The 22258-nt window shown below is 42.6% G+C and overlaps 1 protein-coding gene across 8 annotated transcripts in view; it reads left to right on the forward strand.

Moving 5' to 3' along the window:
• Positions 1-22258, forward strand: part of Fars2 (phenylalanyl-tRNA synthetase 2, mitochondrial) — a 453335-nt gene that overhangs the window by 369033 nt on the left and 62044 nt on the right. Inside the window, exon 8 of one of the 8 annotated variants that reach the window (XM_063259822.1) lies at positions 6291-6342. The exons of the other annotated variants lie outside the window; for them this stretch is intronic. Coding sequence (XP_063115892.1) covers positions 6291-6318 — 28 coding nt within the window. The 3' untranslated portion in view covers positions 6319-6342. The remainder of the gene's footprint in view (positions 1-6290; positions 6343-22258) is intronic. 8 annotated transcript variants of the gene reach the window in all.

The following is a 22258-nucleotide window of genomic DNA, read 5'->3' on the forward strand; positions in this document are numbered from 1 at the left end:
TCCAGGAACAGGCCTGTGGTTGCTGTCTGTGCCTTTCTGAAAGGGCCTCTGTCAAACGTCGTCGTATTCCAGTCTACTCCCTGCACCTTAGCAGAAAGAAGAAGACTTTCGCCTTCACAGCTGTTACTCAGACTGCAAAACTTCAGGACACAGGTTCCGCACGGGGAGGAACTGCATCCAGAGGCTCCTGTACGAAGAGGTAATGGTGATGCCTGGGCCAGATGGACCCTGGAGAGCGACAAGATGGCTCCGATAACTGCTCATCCCCTGCTCAATCCCAGGCTGTCGTGGGCTCGCTGTCCGTGTCCAGAGGTCACCTGGCATGATTTCAGCAGTGGTCGCTCCTGGGGCCTTCCCTGGCTGTGTCAAACTGGCCTCAGCTTGCAAAGTCAGGACAAGCTGTGCTGCATGGGTCGGCACGTTGTGAACACTCTCTGTCTGCTAGGACGGTGCTGGGAAAGTCCTCACCCTGCACTGCCCTCCGGGGAGGACTGTAGAGCCAGCTCCACAGCTGACCTGTGTGACAGGATTGGTAAAAACATTAGGGCAAAGTAAAATACATAGACAGACCCTGATGGACTTAAAAATGTACTGACCCATGGTTAGAAATTCTAACGTTTATTTCTAACTAAGATGGGAATGGCAAACAATTCTTGTAAAACAAAAAAATCTTCCATAAATACTGACATTAAATATATTAATATCATGATAAACTATGTAGACTAGACACTGAATTTATGTCATGTAAGCGTGCAGGCTGCAATGTATTTTGTACATCTTAAATTCTTACTGATTGGCTCACTATTTGAAGCCCCCACCCTACAGCCCGAGTCAGTGCCACTGTCACACCCTCCAGATTGCTGCCGACCTCACTCTTTATTTGCCCTGCTTCCCATTTCAGTCATCAAAATGAAGATTCTTAGAGATTCCAATTAGTGGATATCACATTTCTCCTTCTCCATCCTAGCGTGAGACCCTGGATCAGGGAATTCATATTTCTACTGTTCTGCAAAATTAATGTGAAGAGCGAGTTATTACTGTGCTCTTCTAACACACTCACATCCCATCAGTTTACTTTTATACGCGGTGAGCCCGATCTGCCATTCATCTTTAATGATCTCAGGAAAAATGGCTTTAAACTTAAACATCCACAGAGGCAAACCATCAAACACCGTCAGCTGGAACCCATGAAAGAGAGAAATGTGGCATCTGAAAGCCACTTGCAAGATGATCTAAATATTTTCTTTTCTGGTTAGAAAACCCTCACCAAATCTGCCCTTCTACCACTAATCCTGGGACAACTGAGTGATTTGTGGGGAACCCACTGCTTGCTTAGTTTTTTCGGGGAGAGAGAGGTGGGCCACTACCTCGCATAGTGTGGCTGCCAAGGAGGTTTTAATGGGCAGGGTGGCAAATGTGCCCACATTGTTCCTGCAGAAGTTTTGCAGGGCTTTGGGGACTCATTTTTCCTGAGCAGTTGCAAGGTAGTCTGTTTTCAAACAAACCTAGAGTGAAAATCTAGTTATCTATTGCCGTGTAACAAACCACCCCAAAACTGTGTGATGTTAAGCACTGATTTTATTACACCCGTGCATCCTTGTCTCCATGTGTTGGTGTCTTGTGTGGGCTGGGCTGCAGTGAGGAACCTCATCCACAGGGCTGGCAGTGGACAGCAGCTGTCACCTGGGACTGACTTGAATTTGGGCTGAAGAACCATGGCCTCTCCATGAGGCCCGGGGTGCCTCATATGTTGGCCTCTGTGTTGTGAGGCTCCTTATATGTGGTAAGCCATGGCTTCACGAGCGAGTGTTTAGAAGCTGTCCCATTTTTGTCACCTAGCCTCAGAAGTCACATAGTAGCTCTTCGATAGCCCTCTATCAGTGAGCACAGTTGTACAATCCTGTCCATTCTCCAGGAGGGCGGCATAGCCTGCACCTCTCAAAGGGAGCATTGTCTAAGTTCCAAGAGGAAGAGGTCAGGTAGAATGGAATACAGTGGCCACCATGTTTCAGAGAGAGGTTGTATCACATACCGTGTGTTTTCGGCAGGAAATAAACAAGGGGGCTACTCAGTCTGAAACATGTGAAAATGTGTCTCTAGGTATCTAGCTAATCCCGTGGTTTTTATTTCTGGTAGCTGAGGTCAAAGCACACCAGGGCTAACCTCTCAACAGTAGGCCTGGATGCTAAGTTAATAACAAGCTATCAGTTGCAGTATTTCCCAGTTACTTAAAAATTGCAATTCATCTCCAAAGCCGCTATTACTCTGAGTCACTTACGTCATCACATCTTAGGTCTAGGCTGGCTTCTTTCCTGAATGTGAGAGATGCTACACTGATAGAAGTTATGGGGAACATAAACTCCTTCATAGAAAAAGGATTGCTTAAATTTTGGGTATTCTGTGAGAAGTTTTTTCATAACTGAGTTATGTGAAACGATTTTTATTTTTATTTTCTTGATCTAGTTAAGTATAGTAAATGAAATCATGTAAGGGGCTGGTTGTAAATACTTAGCATATGCCTTCAACGAGATGTGCATATGTATTTGTTTCTGTTTCTAAAGAAACCACCCGTGTTTGAGTTCTCAATAAACAGAGAACTCCTATGTGAGAAGCAGTGTCACATTTCATATCTTTACCTCTTGTTTCGATTCCATTTTTTGCTTCTTTTCAGTCTCACAAAAGTTAAAGATGTTTCATTAACCCAAAAGTTGTGTGCCCATGTACCCACCACTGGCATCTGATGAGCTCAGACCTCCAAATGATTAAAAAATAAAACCTCTTTTAGGCACCCAGGAGCTCGGCTGGGAATCCCTTTTCCTTCACAGGTGCTCATAGCATGGATGTTGGCAGCAGCTCCTCAGCCTCCAGGTCTGGTCCAGGGCCAAGTGCGGTGACTCCCTGCCCCATCTGTGCAAAGCCCCCATCCGTGGAAACACATCCTAACTGCTGTGTGCTGAGTTGTAACATGATTTTATTTGGTCCTCATGATAACTCTTTAAGGTAGCTTTCATCATTGCAGGTTTACAGATGGGGAAACTGAAGTTCTGGGGAGATGAGGAGCATCTTATAGGTTACCCCACCCCATGTGTGAGTGATACAGCCAGCCCCTCTGACCCCTCTTAGCCATTTATAGAGATTAAATTAGAAGCAGTGCTTCACTTCTTGGAAAAATAAACCTAGTAGAAAATTCAGAAGCTATAAAGGAAAAAGTGATGAATTTATCCTCCTAAAATTTTAAAGATCCTGTTCAACAATACATTAAAAAATTGGAGCAAGGATGTATAACTAACTGGTGGGAGGGAGAGGGACAATTACCAGGCAGTGACAGAAGCTAATTTCCTTAATAAAATGAAGATCTCATCAGACTACTAATAAACACAGGAAGCAATGTATAGTCTCAATCATAATTAAAGGAATACAGATTAATACACATGTTAGATGGGCAAAGGTTTAAGGTTAATAATGGAGTTGGCTTTCCAAAGCTATGGTTTCCACTTCTGTGGTTAACATGTGTGACTGTCACCACCACTCACCCATCTGTGGATGTGCAAATCAGTAGAAGGCTTCTAAAGAGCAGATTCAAGTGATGAAGCAAAATTGAAAATGCACGTACTTTTGACTCCAAGTGGATTTGTCCGACAGTGTCTCAACTTAGGCATTCCGAGATGTATGTGTTGGTGTATTCATTGCACTTTACATATAATACCAGAAACTATTCAAAGAGAACTAATGAAATTATAGACTGCTTATACAGTGGAATGCAACAAGTCATAATGAAGCATTGTGTACACCAATAAAGAGATAAAGATGTAGTGAAAGACTCAAACAATACAGCATTTGATAGGCTATTAGCCTACTTCGCATTTATCTTTTTTTAAATTTTATTTAAAAGGAAAAAGAGAAAAAACAAAACAAAGCGGTGTAAGGGTACAAGTAATACAGAACTACAAAAAAAAAAAAAAAAGTAAGAAATCACCAGTTAATAGATTACACATTATCATCTTAGAGATAGTTGCTCAAGTCACAGTATCAAAGCATACAAAGTGAACATTCAAACAGAGAGACTGCAAACAGTTGTGTTCAATGATCCAGCCAAAAACATTAATATGGTCAGCTATTTAACACCCCTAAACACACTTGCAGTTGTATCCTTTAGAGCACTTTTTTCCCCCTCTTTTTTACAACAAAATTCACACATTTTGGGTTTCATTACTCCGTAGTTCTTATTACTTTTTTTTTTGGAAGAGAATAAAGTCAAATATGGCAAAACAAAGCTGTCAGTGAAAACCAAGGATAGACATAGTACATGATGTAAGAACAGTGTACAAGGTTATCAACAATGGTTATCAACGATGTCTCTTGTTTCCTTAAAAAGAATTGTCTATCTCAGTAGGTATTATAAAGTTGAACAAAACAGTAGAGAACAAGACCAATAAAACTTAAACATTATAAACATTACAGGACTTCCAAAGGAGACAATAATCAAACCAGAATGGGCATCTTAGTGAATCTTACTGCCTTCAAAGTAGTTGCCTATACCCTCAAACTTGATACTATCATACAGAATGGAACAGAGTCTAATCAGTCAAAACAAGATAGTGGGAGTATTACAGGATTTCAAAACAAGTTAATAGGAAATCAAAACAAGTTACTATAATATATCCTGCTAATTTTTTAAATTTTTCCCCTCAATTAAAAAAAAAACATAAAAAATAACTAAATAATTTTTTTAGTGAATAAAAGAGAGATTGAGATAAAAGAGGACATAACAACATAATACAGGTCAAAGCATGACTGTTTCAGCAACCTAGTGCTTCACCACCAAATAACCCGATTTAATAGTAGTTACCATAGTGTCTATCTTTTTCCTTGAAATATTTAAATATAACTTCATATACTATAGCTTCAAATATTTCCATATCAAGAAGTCCAGAATAAAGCCTTTCCAATTAATAAGTGAAAACTTTATAAGGCTTCAAGGCCACATGATGGGGAATCATGATTACTACATACTTTTATATATTTGAATCATTACTTACGTTAGGGAAACTATTCGGTATTCACACATGTGAGATTGATTTATTTCACTTATGAGTATGGTCTCAAGCTGCGCCCATTTATTGATAAATATCTCAATGTGATCCTTCTTTATAGCTGAGTAGTACTCCATTGAATAGAAATACCACAACTTTTTTATCCATTCCTCAGTTGATGGACACTTGGGTTGTTTCCAAGATCTGGCGATTACAAATTGTGCTGCTATAAACATAGATGCACATATATCACTGTGGTATGATGCTTTCAATTCTTCTGGTAATATGCCTAGAAGTGGAATAGCTAGAACAAATGGGACATCCAATCCCAGCTTTTTGAGAAATCTCCAGACTGACCTCCACAAGGGTTGTACCAGTCTACACTCCCACCAACAGTGTAGGAGAGTTCCTTTTTCCCCACAAACTCTCCAGCATTTGTTGTTGTTGGTTTTCTTGGTCCTGGCCATTCTTTCAGGAGTGAGATGGAATCTCAGTGTGGTTTTAATTTGCATTTCTCTAGTGACCAATGATGATGAACATTTTTTCATGTATTTATTTGCCATTTGTATTTCTTCATCTGAGAAGTGCGTATTCATCTCAGATGCCCATTTTTGGATTGGATCTTTGAATTTTGGGGGTCTGAGTTTTTTTAATTATATGTTTTAGACAAGAGTCCCTTGTCTGAGAGAGAGTTCACTAAAATCTTTTCCCAGTTTGTGGGTTTTCTTTTCACTATGCTGGAGATTTCTTTTGACATGCAGAAACTTTTTAATAAGAAGTGGTCCCATTTATTGATTCTGGGGAGTATTTCCCATGTGGTTTGAGTCCTGTTCATGAATTCTTTACCTACTCCTATGTCTTCAAGGTTTCTACCCAATTTGTCTTCCTATAGATTTAGTGTTTCTGTTTTAATATTCAGATCTTTGACCCATTTAGGTTTTAATTTAGTACATAGTGATAGACATGGGTCTAGCTTTAGTTTTCAGCAAATGGAGAGCCAGTTTTTCCACCACCATTTATTAAAGAGACTGTCATTCTTCCAGTGAACCTGCTTGGCTCCTTTATCAAAGATAAGGTGCTTGAGTGTGTTTGTAATTGTGGTTGTATCTTCTAATCTATTCCATTGATCTTCGGCTCTGTTTTGATTCCAGTAGCATGTTGATTTTACAACTGTTGCTTTGTACTATAACTTCAAGTCAGGGATTGTGATGCCTCCTGCCTTGCCTTTGCTGCTTAGAATTGCCTTTGCTATTCTAGGTCTCTTCTGGTTCCAGACGAATTTTAGGAGTGATTTCTCTAGATCTATAAGGTATGTTGATGGTATTTTTATTGGGATTGCATTGAATCTGTATAACAGTTTTGGGAGAATGGCCATTTTCACAATGTTTGTTCTTCCTATCCATGAGCAAGGGATGTCTTTCCATTTTCTGAGATCATCTTCAATTTCCTTTTTCAGTGTATTATAATTTTCACTGTGTAAGTCTTTCACTTCTTTCATAAGAGTGATTCCTAAATATTTCATTTTTTTGCTTGCTAATGTGAAGAGGGTTTCTCTTATTTCCTTCTCTGTGATTTTGTTGTTAGTGTATAGGAATGCTATTGATTTCTGAGTATTGATTTTGTATCCAGCTACATTACTGAATTTATTTATTATATCTAAGAGTCTTTCAATGGAGTTTAGGGGGTCTTCTATGTAGAGAATCATGTCATCTGCAAACAATGATAATTTAACTTCTTATTTTCCTGTCTTTATCCGTTTTATTTCTTTCTCTTGCCTAATTGCTCTGGCTAGTACTTCCAGTACTATATTAAATAGGAGTGGTGATAAAGGACATCCTTGTCTTGTGCCTGATTTTAAAGTAAAGGCTTTCAATTTTTGGCCATTTAGTATGATGCTGGCTGTTGGTTGGTCATAAATGGCCTTTATTATATTGAGGTAAAGACCATCTATTCCAATTTTCTGTAAAGTTCTTATCATGAATGAATGTTGGACCTTATCAAAGGCTTTTTCTGCATCTATAGAAATGATCATGTGATTGTTACTTTTGGCTTTATTGATATGGTGGATTACATTTATTCATTTACGTATGTTGAACCATCCTTGCATTCCTGGGATGAATCCCACTTGGTCATGGTGTGTAATCTTCTTGATGATTTGTTGCATCCTATTTGCCAATATTTTATTGAGGATTTTTGCATCTGTGTTCATTAGGGAGGTCGGTCTATAGTTCTCTTTTTTAGTTGGGTCTTTCTCAGGTTTTGGTACTAGAGTAATATTTGCTTCCAGGAATGACTTAGGAAGGATTGCTTCCCCTTCAATTTCATTGAATAGTTTGAGGAGTGTCGGTATTAGGTCTTCTTTGTATTTCTTGTAGAATTCTGCAGTGAATCCATCTGGCCCTGGGCTCTTCTTTGTAGGTAAGACTTAATTAAATTTTCAATTTCATTAACAGAGATTGGGTTATTCAGCAGTTTTACATCCTCTTGATCTAGCTTTGGTACTTCATATGTTTCTAAGAATCTGTCTATTTCTTCTGTGTTATCAAACCTTTGAGAGTAGAGGTTTTCGAAATAGGTGTTCATGATCTTCTGTATTCCTGTTGGGTCTGTAGTGATTTCACCCTTTCCATTTCTTATTGCATGAATTTGAGCTTTTTCTTCCCTTTTTAAAATAAGGTTGGCTAGGGGCTTATCGATTTTATTTATTCTTTCAAAGAACCAACTCTTTGATTTGTTGATTCTTTGGATTGTTTTCTTAGTCTTTATTGCATTGATTTCTGCTCTGATTTTTATAATTTCCTCTCTTCTTTTGGCTTTGGGCTTGACTTGCTCTTCTTTTTCTAGCTGTTTGAAGTGTAGCATCAAGTTATTTATTTGTATTCGTTCTGTTTTCCTGATGTGGGAACTCAATGCAATAAATTTTCCTCTGAGTACGGCTTTCATTGCATCCCACAAATTCGAGTAAGTTGTATCTGCATTTTCATTTTCTTTTAGGTATTGTTTAATTTCTTCTTTAATTTCTTCTGTGACACTGATTACTCAAGAGTGTATTATTCAGTTTCCATGTGTTTGTGAGATTTTTGCAGTATCTTTTATCATTAATTTCTAATTTCAGAGCACTATGATCCGATAACATGCAAGGGATGATTTCAGCTCTTTTGCATTTGTTTTAATATGTTCTGTGAGAAAATATATGGTCTATTTTAGAGAATGATCCATGTACTGCTGAGAAGAATGTGTATTCTGATGTTGTTGGGGGGAACATTCTGTATATGTCTATCAAGTCCATTTGTTTGCAGGTGTGATTCAGTTCTGTTATTTCTTTGCTCATTTTCTGTCTGGTTGATCTGTCCCTTGGTGTCAATGGCGTATTAAGGTCTCCTGTTACAATTGTGTTACTGATAATTTGAGTTTTCATTTCTGTTAATAGTTGTTTTATATAACTGGGTGCTCTGGAGTTTGGTGCATATATATTTAAGATAGTTATCTCTTCCTCTTGGAGTTTTCCCATTAGGAGTATGTAGTGATCTTCTTTGTCCTTTATGATCATTGTTGGTTTAAAGTTCACGTTGTCTGCAAACAGAATGGTTACTCCTGCTTTTTTTTTTTTTTTTTTTTTTTTTTTTTTTTTGGATTCCTGCTGCATGAAGTATTGTTTTCCATCCTTTGACTTTCAGTCTCTGAGTATCCTTCTGGGTTAGATGGGTTTCCTGTAAACAGCATATGGTTGGATTTTGTTTCTTGATCCATTCTGCTAGTCTGTTTCTTGTGATTGGTGCATTGAGACCATTTACATTAATGGTTATTACTGTTAAATGCTGGTTTATTGTTGACAAGTTATCTCTCTGCTGTTGCATCTTTATCTTTCTGTTCTGTTTAATTATCTGCTGTGCTTAGTGGTTTTTTCCTTTGTGTATCTAAACTGTCTTTCAATATTTTTTGCAGGATTGGTTTGGTGTTCATGAAGTTCTTCAGCTGTTCTTTGTCATGGAAGTATCGGATTTCACCATCTATTTTGAATGATAGTTTTTCAGGATACATCAGTCTAGGTTGGAAATCATTTTGCTTTAGGATCTGGAATACTTCACTCCATGCTCTTCTTGACTTTATTGTTTGTGCTGGGAAGTCTGCTGTGATTCTGATAGGTTTTCCTTTATAAGTGATCTGTCTTTTCTCTCTGACAGCTTTTAATAATCTATTCTTGTGTTGGATTTCTGAGATGGTGATTATTATATGTCTGGGTTTAGTTTTATTTTGGTTATGACTATTTGGAGTTCTATATGCTTCACTGATCCTGATGTCGGTTTCTGATCTCATGCTTGAGAAATTTTCAGCTATTACTTCTCTGAATATCCTCTTGACATCCTTTATGTTGTCTCCTTCTTTTTCATTAATCCCTATCATTCTTATGTTATTTTTCTTTGCATCGTCTTGTAGTTGTTGAATTATTGTTTCCTGATTCCTTGTAATTTTTAAAAGATCTTTCCTTTCCTGTTCACTAGCTGAAATCCTATCTTCAAGGACTGAAATTCTATCTTCACTTTCTTTGAGGCGGTTTTTACAACTTTCAGTGGAGTTTTTTATTTCCTGTATATCTCTGAGCATCTGCATTATGTATTCTGTTTGTTTCTTATATTGCTCATCTATCTTTTTCTTATATTGCTCATTCTATCTTTTTGTTTAGTTCCTCCAATTTTTTAACTGTGTTTTCTTTAGATATATTCAGAATCTCTTTCATATCTTTTATCATTTCTTCTTTTACCTGGGAGATTATTTCGAGTTTGAATTCCTTTAAAGCTTCCTGGAGTTGCTTGTTAATTTCAGTAGCTATTATGTCTGATATTTGAGGTGAATGGCATATATTTTCTTCTATATACATTGCTCCTAGGGTTTCTGGAGATGGGCTGGAGGTTTGAGGTTGTAATTTGGTCTTTTGTTTTGTCATTTTCCTGTATTTCTGTGTTTCAAGTGTTATTTGAAAGCTTCCTCAGGGTCTGTTGGAAATCCCCTTCTATGTTCGCAGCTCCTGAGACTCTGGCACCCAGTTTCCCCAATCCACTGGGCCTGTAGAACCAATGGCCCTCTTCTGCCTGTTTAGAACTCCGTAGTTCCAGATAAGCTGGGCCTCATGGACACTGTGTGCCCACCTGCTTGTTGCAAGCTCCTCAGTTCTCCAAGCGCAGCCGGAATGGGGAGGCGGATGTAGATGCCTCAAACCCACTTATCCACTTCACTGCACCCAGAAGCCTGGAGAGTCCCGACCAGTCTGGGCTTTGGGCAGAGTGCACTGAGCACTTACCGCAAGCCGCGGGGCCTCTGGAACCTGCGATGCTCCCCTGCTTGCTGAGATATCCACAGTCCTCCAGACACACGGGGAGGTGGATGCAGGTGCCTCAGATCTGCCCCAGCCCTTCTTCTGCACACCGATTGTGAGGTCCAGGAGTCCCAAATAGGCTGGGCTCCAGGGATAGTGTGCGCCTGCCTACTTGCTGGAAACTCCATAGTTCTCCAAGTGCAGCCAGAATGGGGAGACGGATGTAGATGCCTCAAACCCACTTATCCACTTCACTGCACCCGGAAGCCTGGAGGGTTCCGACCAGTGTGAGCTTTGGGCAGAGTGCACTGAACATTTAACCACAGGCTGCGGGGCCTCTGGAACCTGCGATGCTCCCCTACTTGATGAGATATCCACAGTCCTCCAGACACACGGGGAGGCAGATGCAGGCGCCCCCCCTACTTTGCATTTATAGAAACAAATTTTTTATTGATAGAAGACGTTTTTAAAGATACAAAGGAAATTGTCAATAATTATCTGTGCTGCTGAGAATCATAGCTGAGGGTGTCTTTTATTTTTCAGTTTATAAAGTTTTAAAAATTTACTATGAGCATACATTACGTTTTTAATAGAGCACTAATTTTTAAAAATCCAGCATGAGGACATTTATTAGGGCCCAGTTTGCAAGCAGCAGCCTGTATAAATGGACCATCCCATGCTGACAGAACTCACTAAACCATAGAGAACAAATATCAATGATTTAATAAATAATAAAGAATAAAATTTTTAACAGAACTAAGGTCTCTTGGAAGTGAGCCTCTATGGCGAGATGAATTTTTTACCCTGGCAAAAATAGAAGAAACTTTAGGTTTTTTGCTTTCTGAGAGCTTGTCCCATTGCATTATGTAAATCCTTTTTTTCCTGTTTACCAAAGTAACATGTTCCTTGCCAAAATTTGGAAAATATAGTAAGCTCACTTTGGCTTCCTTTCTAATGGGCTACAAATTGAGGCACAAATAAAGAGCCCCAAGATTACGTTAAGCAGAGAGTAAACCAATGGCCGACTTGATGACTGATTAAAACAGTTTTGAAAAATAAAAGTTTAGCTGAGTTGTACGAGAGGTAAAGAGCTGACACGTGGAGAACTGAGGTGTCAGGAGAGCCAAGAGAAGGATGCCGTGAAAACAGTGTGAGTTCCAGCCAAGATGGTCCCTTCCCCTAAACTAGCGCTGCGTTGGTTTGAAATGAAATGAAATGAAATGAAAAGACTGCTAGTGCCTTCGTTTTACCAGTGAAAACACTGGGCCCAGTTTACTTATTAAATGTAGTTTAAAATATCAGCAATTCAGTGCCCTTTCTGCTTCCTGATCTTGTACAATGCGAGAATGCCTCCCAGGTCCCTCCTCCTTATTCACCAGGGAAACAGGTGTGGCTTCCAGCAAACCAAGACAATCATGAGATAAAACTAGAATTGCAGGTTGGCCTTTGAAGTAGTTTCAGGTCATTATTTACTACTGTGTCCACGCAGAACCTGTTTTACATTCATTTGCAGGCTTCAAATATCTCATTTCAGGGTGAAATTTAGCTTAGTGACATGAGGCCCTCTGAACTGTCTTTGGTTTGGTGCAAAGTGAGACATCTCAAAAGGGTATCAGGCTGAATCCTTGACTTAAAAGCAGTGCTTATTTTTTAATTAAAAATATTGCCTGATATTATTAGTGTGGTAACAGATCCATGCCGTGCTCCTTGAGCAGGACTGTGCATGTAGGAAACAGAGTCTGGCCAGGGTGGAGAAGAGAAATGGAAGCCAAATGGTAATGGAATTACAGCTATGATTCTCAATAACAGGCAGGATGCAGAGGGACAGGGAAGGGAAGGCAAAACACCACGGCCAAGACCAAGAGCTTTGGAGATGCTCATTGACAAGGGGGTGCCAGCAGCTTAGGGAATCTTCAGAAATGTGGGCCCTGCCAAGTTTCCCTGGCATCTGAGGAATTAAGGGATTCAGAAGGATCAGACTCGCCAGGCAGCATCCTCCTAAAATTGGGGTTCAGGCACTAAAAGCTTCAGACCATATCTGATGGCTTCCTGGGACTGGCCCTTGGACTGTGGAACCAAAGATGAGGGTGATTGGTCAGACTGACCCTGCTTATGTTCCAGTGCCAAGCTTCCTGGAAATCTCCGTGATGCAACCCAGTGAGTGTGCTGTCCACTCTGGCCCCCTGTGGGAGGGGCCTTCGTGTCACCCTTCCACACTGAGCCTGGCTGCAGTGTTCTGTTCTCTCCATTGTTCCCGGGACAGAAGGAAGGCATGCTGTCTGGTCAGAAGCAGTGATGGGCTTCCCAACTGCAAAGGGGTAGGCATGGGCAGTGACCCATGAGCCCACAGGGAAGAAGAAAGGGACAGAAGGAACTAGAGGAGTCTTTTCCACAAGGACTAGAAGTCATGGGCCGTGGAGGTGACCATGCACCTCACTCAGGCAACTGGCAAGTACCATATAGCTAAGCAGACTCTGTGTGTAGTTTCTCTATTGGGTCTTTTGGGTCCAATAGAATCTTGAGCAAGTCCACGCCATAGCCACTTGTGGGGTGGCACTGAATATTGTGGTGCCCTTCTCAGGGAGCCTGCTACTTAGAAACACTCCTTACTGGTCTGCAACCCCATTCCCTACTCACACTGGAGGATGCCTCATTGATCTTGGGAAAGCTCGGCTTTGGCTGCATCCCTTTCTCATGCCGAAAGTTGAGAGCTTTCCCATTGTCTGAGATTTTGCTTCTCAGACTGGTGCAAGGACTAGGTCCTGTTAAAATACAGCCTCTCAAATCTACGGAGTCACAAGAACCCAGGAAGCACCTGCACATCAGAGATTGAAAAGCACACATCCAGAGCATAGTTCTTAAATCTGGCAGCACTTTGAAGTGCCTGGAAAGCTGTAAAAACTGCTAAATGCTGGTACATAGATTTAGAGGGGGACCTTGTACCAAGAGCACTTTTCTTTTCCTCTCTTCTCAAACCCAGAGTGTTACTCACGCTAAGCACAGCTCTGACACTGAATACACACCAGACTCACTATGTGCATCTTCTAAAGACTGGATAGGGCTTAGGACAGCCACATCTAAACTTTGCCATGAAAATGCCACGAGTACAAGTCACAGAGACCAAATCCATTCATTTTCTAAACTGCATTTGATGTTTGTCTGATTCATCAAATTAAGTCTTGGGTCCCCAGATGGCAGCGTAAGGTACCACCTGGCATCTTACCCTGGTTCCCTTTTTGTTTTATTCTTTACTGCACCTCAAAAATATGATAAGTAATTGGAAAATTGTGCTTGTTTTATATAGCTAACTTTTAGAAATGTGTATAAAAATAGCAGTGGTCACATGCTTTTAATTACTGTCTCTGTGGCAGTTCAACTCAGGGCCAGTGACACATTCTGGAGAGACATTCATCTCTAAGGACAGATGGGAAGATCCGTGGCCTCTTTGAAACCTTTCCTCCTGGGGTACAGTTGTCCCACACTATCTAGACCAGCAGATCACATGCACAGCCACGTCTTTGTGGCAAGGCCTCCTGGGCCACCACAGAGCCCATTGTCTTAGGACTTTGCCACAGGGATATTGTTTTTTTCTTTCCAGATGTCCTCAGAAAATGATGAACACTTTTGTGGAGGACCACCTGGAATACTCTCTTTGAAAAAAGAGCAGTTATCTCCACTTTGGTTAAACCTGGCCGTGTCTCCATGTACTGATATGTGCAGAGCTGGCTGAGCGTGTTTCTTCTCCCTCTAATTGGCTCTAAGCAATGTAAATAGGGCTGGCTGAGGTTCTGCTGCATAATCTTTGAAGCCAGGTGACAGTCGCTGTTTTCCTGCCCCGTAACTCCCAAAGACATGGGTGAGCTGGGCAGGATGAAGAGCCACCACTCCACACTGTCAAATGGGTTCAGCCTCACGGCTGTGACTTCCCAGGGCGGAGCAGTTTGCACATCAGAGGTGAAGCACCACCCTCTAAGCATTAAACAAGCTACCTCCATTGTGCTGTGCAGATCGTGCTCTCTGTGTGGCCTCCTCTCTGCATGTCACATAGGTGCTGTCTGGCCTCCTACCCAGCACAGCTCACAGTACTCACGTGTTCCGGCCATTCTCAGTGGCTCATCCTCAGGCCACTCCCTTCTTCACCAATAGTAACATCCAGGTTGGGCCCTGGGTGGGGCCTGATGCTCGGTGAGCGGTGAGCGTTCTCTTGGCTGGACTTATGACCCGTTGGCACCCGTAACTAAAACTAGGTGTTAGTGTCTTTCTCACTGTGGCTGTGCTGGAAGTGGGAGATTGGAACTAACTCGCTGGAATTCCAATGACTTTTCCACGGGATCACAAATATAAACTTCTCAGACTGTGACAAGGAAAAAGGCTCTTTTCTGTGACGAGAAAAGGCTCCCTGTAGTATTCCCTCGTGGTTTTATGTACGCAGGCAGTTAATTTTCAATAAGGCTTTCAGGAGCACAACAAGTGACAATTGTCTTTCCCCATGAACATTAAACAAGAGTCCATGCGTGACGAGCTGACCTGGAGGATTCCGGAAGGATCCGTGGGATTTGGTGGCTGCAGCAGATGAATGGCCTGCCAGTCCATTCATGCAGTCACATGGGCGTCTGCGCTGAGAGGCATAGATCCACTAACTCTTCGGGATTACCTGGCTCTTCCCCGGCAGCCCCCAGAGACTTCGGCCCCAGTGTGCCTCTCACTGAGAGGGCTACTGGGCAGATAGTGGAAACCTGGTAACAGCATCCTGCTCCTGGGTCACCATGAGTCACCGATCCTTCACCTGTCGCTGGGGGAAGCATGCAGAGCAAGAGTCATGCTGTGTCCCCAGGCAGCGGGGGAGGGAGGAAAGGAGGGATAAAGCATGCACCTGACCCAGGTGCAGCCCGTGGCAGCTCCCTCTGACAGTGCAGAGCTGGAGATGCCAAGGAAGGGCCCAGGCCGGGTAGCAGGTTCTCTCTGACACACTCAGACTGTTACCGTGCTGTGGTCAGGACTGGTGACTTCAGAGCTGGCAAGTCTTTGTTTTCTCCAGCTTCCTCTCTAGCAGAATAATACAGATGAGAGAGACAGTCATTAAAGCGAAACAAAAAGCAGGGAGTGGTTAGCTTTGCTAGTGCTGACATAATATAAGTAACTAAAAACACTAATTGCAATTTTCTGTGTTCTGCTAGGAACTTTATTACATTGTGTTTAGTGGGTTATTTGTGGCACATGGCTGAGTTTTGGTTTCCTTCATTACTCATTTTTATTAACATGTATGATAAATATTAAAATAGATTTGGGAGCAGTAACATCCGTGGAAACTAAATAGGCAACTTTATCAAATACAAAGTACAGCAATCTGAGTATGTCTGTGTTTCTCTGCCTTTTCCAAGGTTATAGTGGCTACTTTTTTTAACCTAACCTAGGCTTTCTCTGATTTTTTAAATAGTACTTTTTTTTTCCTTTGGTACCGAGGATTGAACTCAAGACCTCGAGCTTGCCAGGCAGGTACTTATGCCACTGAGCTAAGTCCCTGGTCCTTAAAAAGTACTGTTCTTGATATCACCCCAAACTGGAACTTCAGCATAACTCCCCAAAAGTACCCTAAAAACTAACACTTTGAAAATAAATGGTATATATCATTACTGAAAATTTTTCATTAAGAGTAAATGAATAAAAATAGAGTAAAAATCACCTTGGTACTTTCTCTGTTAGAAATCATTATATGCTTTTCAACAAGAATACCAGAAAGTGAAGTATTTCAAAATGTCCACTTAGCAAAATGTACACTCAATCATATTTCTAGTAACATTTTTCTTCAGTGTTTTAAAAAAATAAAATTGTGGGGATAGGGGCAGCTGCTACATAGATAATGAAGTCTGTTTTCATCCCCGAGATTCTTGGGAGTGCTGTGTGAGATGCATGCTCTGACTAGTTCAGTATTTTATTAATGAGAACACAGAGAACCCCATGCTCCCATTCTTATTAATCTTTCCGCAGTGATGTGTGAACCTTTTGCCCTAGTAAGTTCAGTGGGTACAATGCAGCTCTAATCTTTCTCTGCTAGTAGAAATGTTTTTCCAATGGGCTATAATCACAAGCATTCTAGGTTTTGATGGAAATACAAGTCACTAAGTTAATGAATTAGTGTGATTGATATTTATGGCAACGTTTTATTAGATGTAGGAGTTCCGGGCTACAATTGGGCTGTCCCCAACCCATTCGTATGTAGCAAGTTTTGTTTTATTTTAAAACTGCTCACGCTGATGGTATCTCCTTTAAAACTGATATATAAGCATAAAGCTTGTCCGAGTTTACTGGTTTACTTAGGTCTTATATATATTTAAGATTTTTGATGAATGTGTTTTGGATTTCCCTTCCCCTCTGTGCAATACTGTGTACCCTGACATTTTGGACCAAGAGAATAATGGGTAAGAAGCCCAGGCTGGGTGGCTCAATTCAAAGAAGGCCAGCCCCACCTGTCTCTTCTGTACCCTCTGGGACTCACTGTCCTTGGAGCATCAGCATGTCACACAACAGAACTTCTCAGGCAGACCTCCCACACACCCTGGTCTGAATTACAGATGCCAACTGTCAGTGTTTATTAGGCCCTTCTGCCTCAAAGTCAGATAAGCTTAAAAACTTCCACAGGCAAAACTTTTCAGGGAAATAAATTATTTTCTTTAAATTCTCAATAAATAAAATTCAAGTAGGTGTCAAAAGCCGACAAAGCCATGGAACTTTGTGGATTGTGTGTTTTGGTTCCAAAAGCTGGCAGATGTCTCTGAGTCCCTGAGATGGGAGATTTCCATCCTGTATTAGGATTCTGAAGTCATAAACCTCACTCGAGTCGAAAATCATCACTGTGTTTCACACATTTTTGTTGTATGCTGACTGTCTGTTAGGAGATGAAAGGTCCCTGCCCTTATGTTGCTTAAGATTCAGTACATTATTGTGTAAAGTCAGGTTCATCGCCTGGTAGTCCCTGGTGGGCTAACTAGCAGTCTGTTGGCAGTTTGATAATTTTAGAGGAAATGTGAAACAGGAAATCAATTGTGATTTTTGCAAATATCACATTGTGTTCTTAATAATAGGTTTATAGCTGATATATGTATCGTGCCACAATTCTGCATATGAGAACTGTCACTTTTATCTAAATTTGATTTCCTCTGTTTCCCATGACCAGGGTGGGTGTGGGAAGGTCTCTGGGAAATTCGGAATGGCTCTCTCAGCTTTGCTCCTGGTCATACACGTCCAGCCCTGAGCCTGAGAGTCCCTTGAAAGAAGGCAGTTCCTCTGCTTCCTTTCAAAGCTGGCCACAAAGGCTGTCACCAGGGCCCCAGATTCTTCAGCTGCTAGTATCCACACACCGTTTGTCCCACAGCTTTTCCACAGAGCTCCTGCTGTGCCCAGGAGATGCTGTGTGACAGAGGGTCCCAGGCCTTTCCTCTCAGATCCTCAGAACTTGACTTAGCCCCGCTGGTGCTGCCTAACCTGACTGTAAGCCATCTGGTGACGGAGCCCCTTTCCTCCTCTGCCTCCCTTCCTGGGGAGCCCTCCCTCTGATGGGCCTTGAAATGCAATATGGGGCTCAATTTGTTACGGATGGTGTGGATGGAGTGATACAATAACCCTGGTCAGATCGTACTCACCACTAATATCCTAGTCTATTTTGGGTACTACAAAAAAAAGTGCCAGCGACTTATAAATAACAGAAATCTATTTCTGACAGTTCCAGAGGCTGGGAAGTCCAAAGTCAAGGTGCTGGTAATTTAGGTGTGTGCTGAGGGCCCACTTTCTTGTTTGTGACTGGTGGTCATCTTGCCGCATCCTTACGGGGCAGAAACAGCAAGTGATCTTTCCAGAGTCTCTTTTAAAGGCACAGTCCTGCTCATAGAGGCTCCGCACCCATGACCTCATCACCTCTCAAGGCCTATCTCCGAATACCATCGCCTCGGGGTTAGGGTCCGACATCCGAATGGAGCAGCACACAAAACATGCAGTCCACTGTGGGGATAAAGGGGAGGAAGTGTCACACATGTACTGTAAGGACTGCTGCCTTCCTCACTCTCCTGCTGACAGTTAAAATTCTCTATAAATGTATTTTGTCTGATTTACATGGAGTGAAATTGCTGAGTTGGCCTTTTTCACCGGTGATTGGATCAGGAGCTCAGAACTGTTCATGAAGTCCAAAAAAAAAAAAGGAAAAATCTAGCGCTTAAATCAACATGCAAGTGGTAATACTTAACAGGCTTCTAATGTGACTGTAAATTATAAATCTGCAAGTGTGATGATTTTTCAAAGCAGCAGAAAAAGAAACATAAATAGAAGGTGTGGAACGTCTGAAAACTTGCTCTTATTTACACTGGGGAGCCACTCAGTCCCCACCCTTGATAATTGTCTGTTGAGAAATTTGTTAAACAGTTTTCTCATCTGAAGCGGAGATAATAATAGAACTCACCCTCAGAGTTGTTGTGAGGAATGAATACGTGACATGTACACCGAATGCTTTTGTACACATTCCCGAGCTGTTTGTGTTGTGGTAGTATCGTTATTAACATGGAGCACAGGGATCTCACAGTAGACCTGCTGGATTTTTCTAGAACAAAGTAAAATAGTGCTTGTTGTTAACGACGGAGAGATGAATAAAATTATCACAGTGTTTTCTCATCGTTTGAAACGTTGGTCCTAGTTACAGTCCAACTAAATAAGTAGCACATATCATCTGAAACAGGAGAGTGCCATTTTTTAAAGATTCAAGATGGTTATTTATTAGGAAATCCATATGTTTCAACTTCACATTTTCTCAGAGAAAAAGCAGAGCAAGTTACTGGCAAAATTTTTCTGCAAGCAACAGTAGAGGAGGCCACACGGTGTGGGTTTTGTAAAGAAAAGCTTGGTGGTGTAGGTACCCTCAGCAGTGCATCCCTGTTCGGATGGGCGGGGCAGTCATCACCCAGAGAGGCATCCAGTAACCTCCCCTCCCACTGTGTTTATTCCTCAAGCCCCAGTTGTCTGGTGGCTTCCATCATCTAAGTCATGATGATTCCTAGCAGCAATGTGGATTAGAAGGTGACCGAGTTTCCACTATATGGTCATAAGAAAGAAGAGGCTTTGTGTCCCTAGACAAGGGTCAGCCAAAGGTTCCCTCACACCACTGGTGTGAACAGAGGTGCCACAGTGAAGCAGCCATCCCATGCCCTGCGCAGAGGGCACAGTGGGTGCCACACCTCCCTGTCCTGCTATACCAAGGATCGTGGCTGTGGAGGGAAGGGTGCTCAAGGAAAGAACCTGCATGAGGGACAAGGTCATATTTCCTCATGATGGTGACCATGCCAGTGGAAAGCCTCTCTGAGCCAAGGACTTAAGCAGACAGAGGTGCATCCCGTGTTTTTAATGGTCCGAACCTACCCCTTAAATACCACACCTTTAACCCTGCAGGGAGGATGACAGAATTCCACCCAAACAATCCATCCGAACCACAGTACGGTACAGATGGCTTGATCTCTGAAAGCGCACCTTTCCCCATCTCTCTTTCTGCGCACTTGAACAGAAATCAAGGAGTGTTAAAGTTCAGAGTTGCTAATTGCAACCAAATGCTATGATGGAATAGACAGAGCAAAGACAATCAAGGCAGTAATTAGGAATTGACCCACTGAGTCTTGCCATGGAGTGGGATGCTTTCTGCTTGGGGACTCAAGATGTGACTGACTCCTGGCATAATTTCCAGGGAAGCATCTGCTGTGACCTGTGCATTGATCTCACACCTACACTGTCTAACAAAACCACCGATCGCTTGCCCTGGGGCCAAATGGTGGTAATCACTTTCTGTAGCGCAAAAGGGCTGTGTCTAACCTTGGGTTGCCACAGTGAACAAAGATGAGCTCACTGCATGCCACACACCCTTTTCAGAGTGTCACTGTGCACCTACTCCCTCTGGGTGCTCCGGGCAACCCCACGACCTGGCTCCCATCGCTAGCCCCGACATGCACGAAGGAAATAGAGGCAAGGCGAGCTCAGAACCTGCCTAAGCTAACAAAGTCATGATGCACGCCAGGCCAGGGATCTGGGGCATGTGGCTCTGCAAATGCGGAAGCAGGAGGTGCACCAAGGAGTGTGCCTCATCCCTGAGCAGCCCCAGCCGTGTTGCAGGCTTCTTGCTGATGGCAGCCAGCAGGAGCAGTCACTATACAGATGGCTTCGCGTTTGTTATCCAGTGTTTCCTGAGCTTTTTAAAAACCAGCAAATAGTATCAGCTCACACGTGTGATGGATGGCCTTAACTTGGTCCTTAGATGCCAGGATATGCTGGTCTAGCTAAAAAGTCCAGAATTGGTTTAGCTAGGACTGGTAAGTGTTAAGTTCAGAAGCAAATGTTTTCCGCCTCTTACAATGGAAGTGCCAAGAGCCTCTTTCTTAACTCACTGGGCATTGTCTCCCCTCTGTGTTTCCAGGACCACCCCCACCCTGCTACCTAGAGGGGCCACTTGGACTTGGCATTGGAGGGGCTTGTCTGTGGCTCCTGTGCTCACCGGCAGGTGTGGGCCTGGTCCCCTAGGGCCCTCTGTTGACTCCCCTGCCTCACCTGGCTGACTCCTCCTCTCTGTCTCCCCGGCACACAGTCTTCCTTGAGGGGCTTGCCTGGTTTCTCTTCCCTCCTTCTGTTCTTTACCTGCAAGGATGGCATCTGGTTGCGTTTCTGAAGTGAACTGCTTTTGACCTGGGGGTCTACATTTTTCTCATCCTTTAGTATACGCTTGCTCCTATGGCTGTGAACCATATGTTGCAGTTTGCCCCTCAGTGACAGTTATCATCCTGGTCTTTTCTGTTCAGCTGTGACACATCTGTCTCTCTCTCTGTCCACTAGATGGCAGTTCTCTGAGGCGGGTGCTGTGTCCTGGTGGCCCTTATATTCCTCGCACATAGTAGGGCAATGGTCAGTATTTCCTAAAATAGCCCGGCCAGTGCTGTCCCCATTGCATCAGGGCCCCTCCCACCCCACTATGGTGATGCTTGCTTCTGAGGGCCTTGCGGGTCACTGCACCTGGCTGCCAGGCTGTATCCTTTGTCTTGCTAGAAGTCCTGACAGCAACCCAAGCAGATTCTTTAAAACCCAGCACTGCACATCTGTTGGGTTTTCCAACCAGGAAGACAATATTAGTTTGCCTTTATAATATTAGTGAAACCTTTGGCTACTAACAGAACAATCCAGTTGCTAACTGTGGGCCACATTTTAACTTTCTCTATTGTTTATGGCAAAGAAATGGATTCAGCCACTCTTTCTAATTCTGTTACCACATCTCGGCCTTGAGGTTTGCTTAACATTGCTAATTGAAACAACTAGGGTAACACTGAGACAGGCTTTTGGGGATGTGCTGGTGGAAGCTCCAGCCTTTCCATCTTTCAGGAGGCTCCTGCTGTTTCCGTGGCTCAGTCCGCAGAGCTGTCATAAAGACTGAGCAGACACAACGCAGCTTCCTCTAACTCACCTTGATGAGCCAAAGTGTCTTGTTTGTATTTTCACAGGAGCACAGTGGGCCCAGGCCTGCATGCGCGTGCTCGCTCCTGCCCACTCCTGTGCTCTTCTGTGTTCTTTTCCCGCTTTCTTTTATTTAGAGACCTGCTGGATATCATCACCTTGTTGCAGTATTTGCTGAAAGACATGAATGTGCGGTGTGGTTTCCTGTGGTCCCTATCTGGAGTCAGCAGCGTGCGCCGGTCCCAAGCCATGCTAGCCGCGCAGTGTCACTCATAAAAGCGGCTCCTCATTACCTCTTGGGGAACAGCTGTGACTGCAGTAGTGAACGGGTTTGAAAGGCAAATTTGGGCTCTGAGAAGAAGTGGCCTTGGAGCCTACAGCTGGTGTCTAAGCACCAGGAAACCTTGATGCTATCCAGACCTCACCACTTAGGAACACCTACCCT

The sequence above is a fragment of the Cavia porcellus genome, unplaced genomic scaffold (genome assembly GCF_034190915.1).
Source record: "Cavia porcellus strain 051 isolate PalLab524CR breed Dunkin Hartley unplaced genomic scaffold, mCavPor4.1 scaffold_13, whole genome shotgun sequence".
Taxonomy (NCBI): Eukaryota; Metazoa; Chordata; class Mammalia; order Rodentia; family Caviidae; genus Cavia; species Cavia porcellus.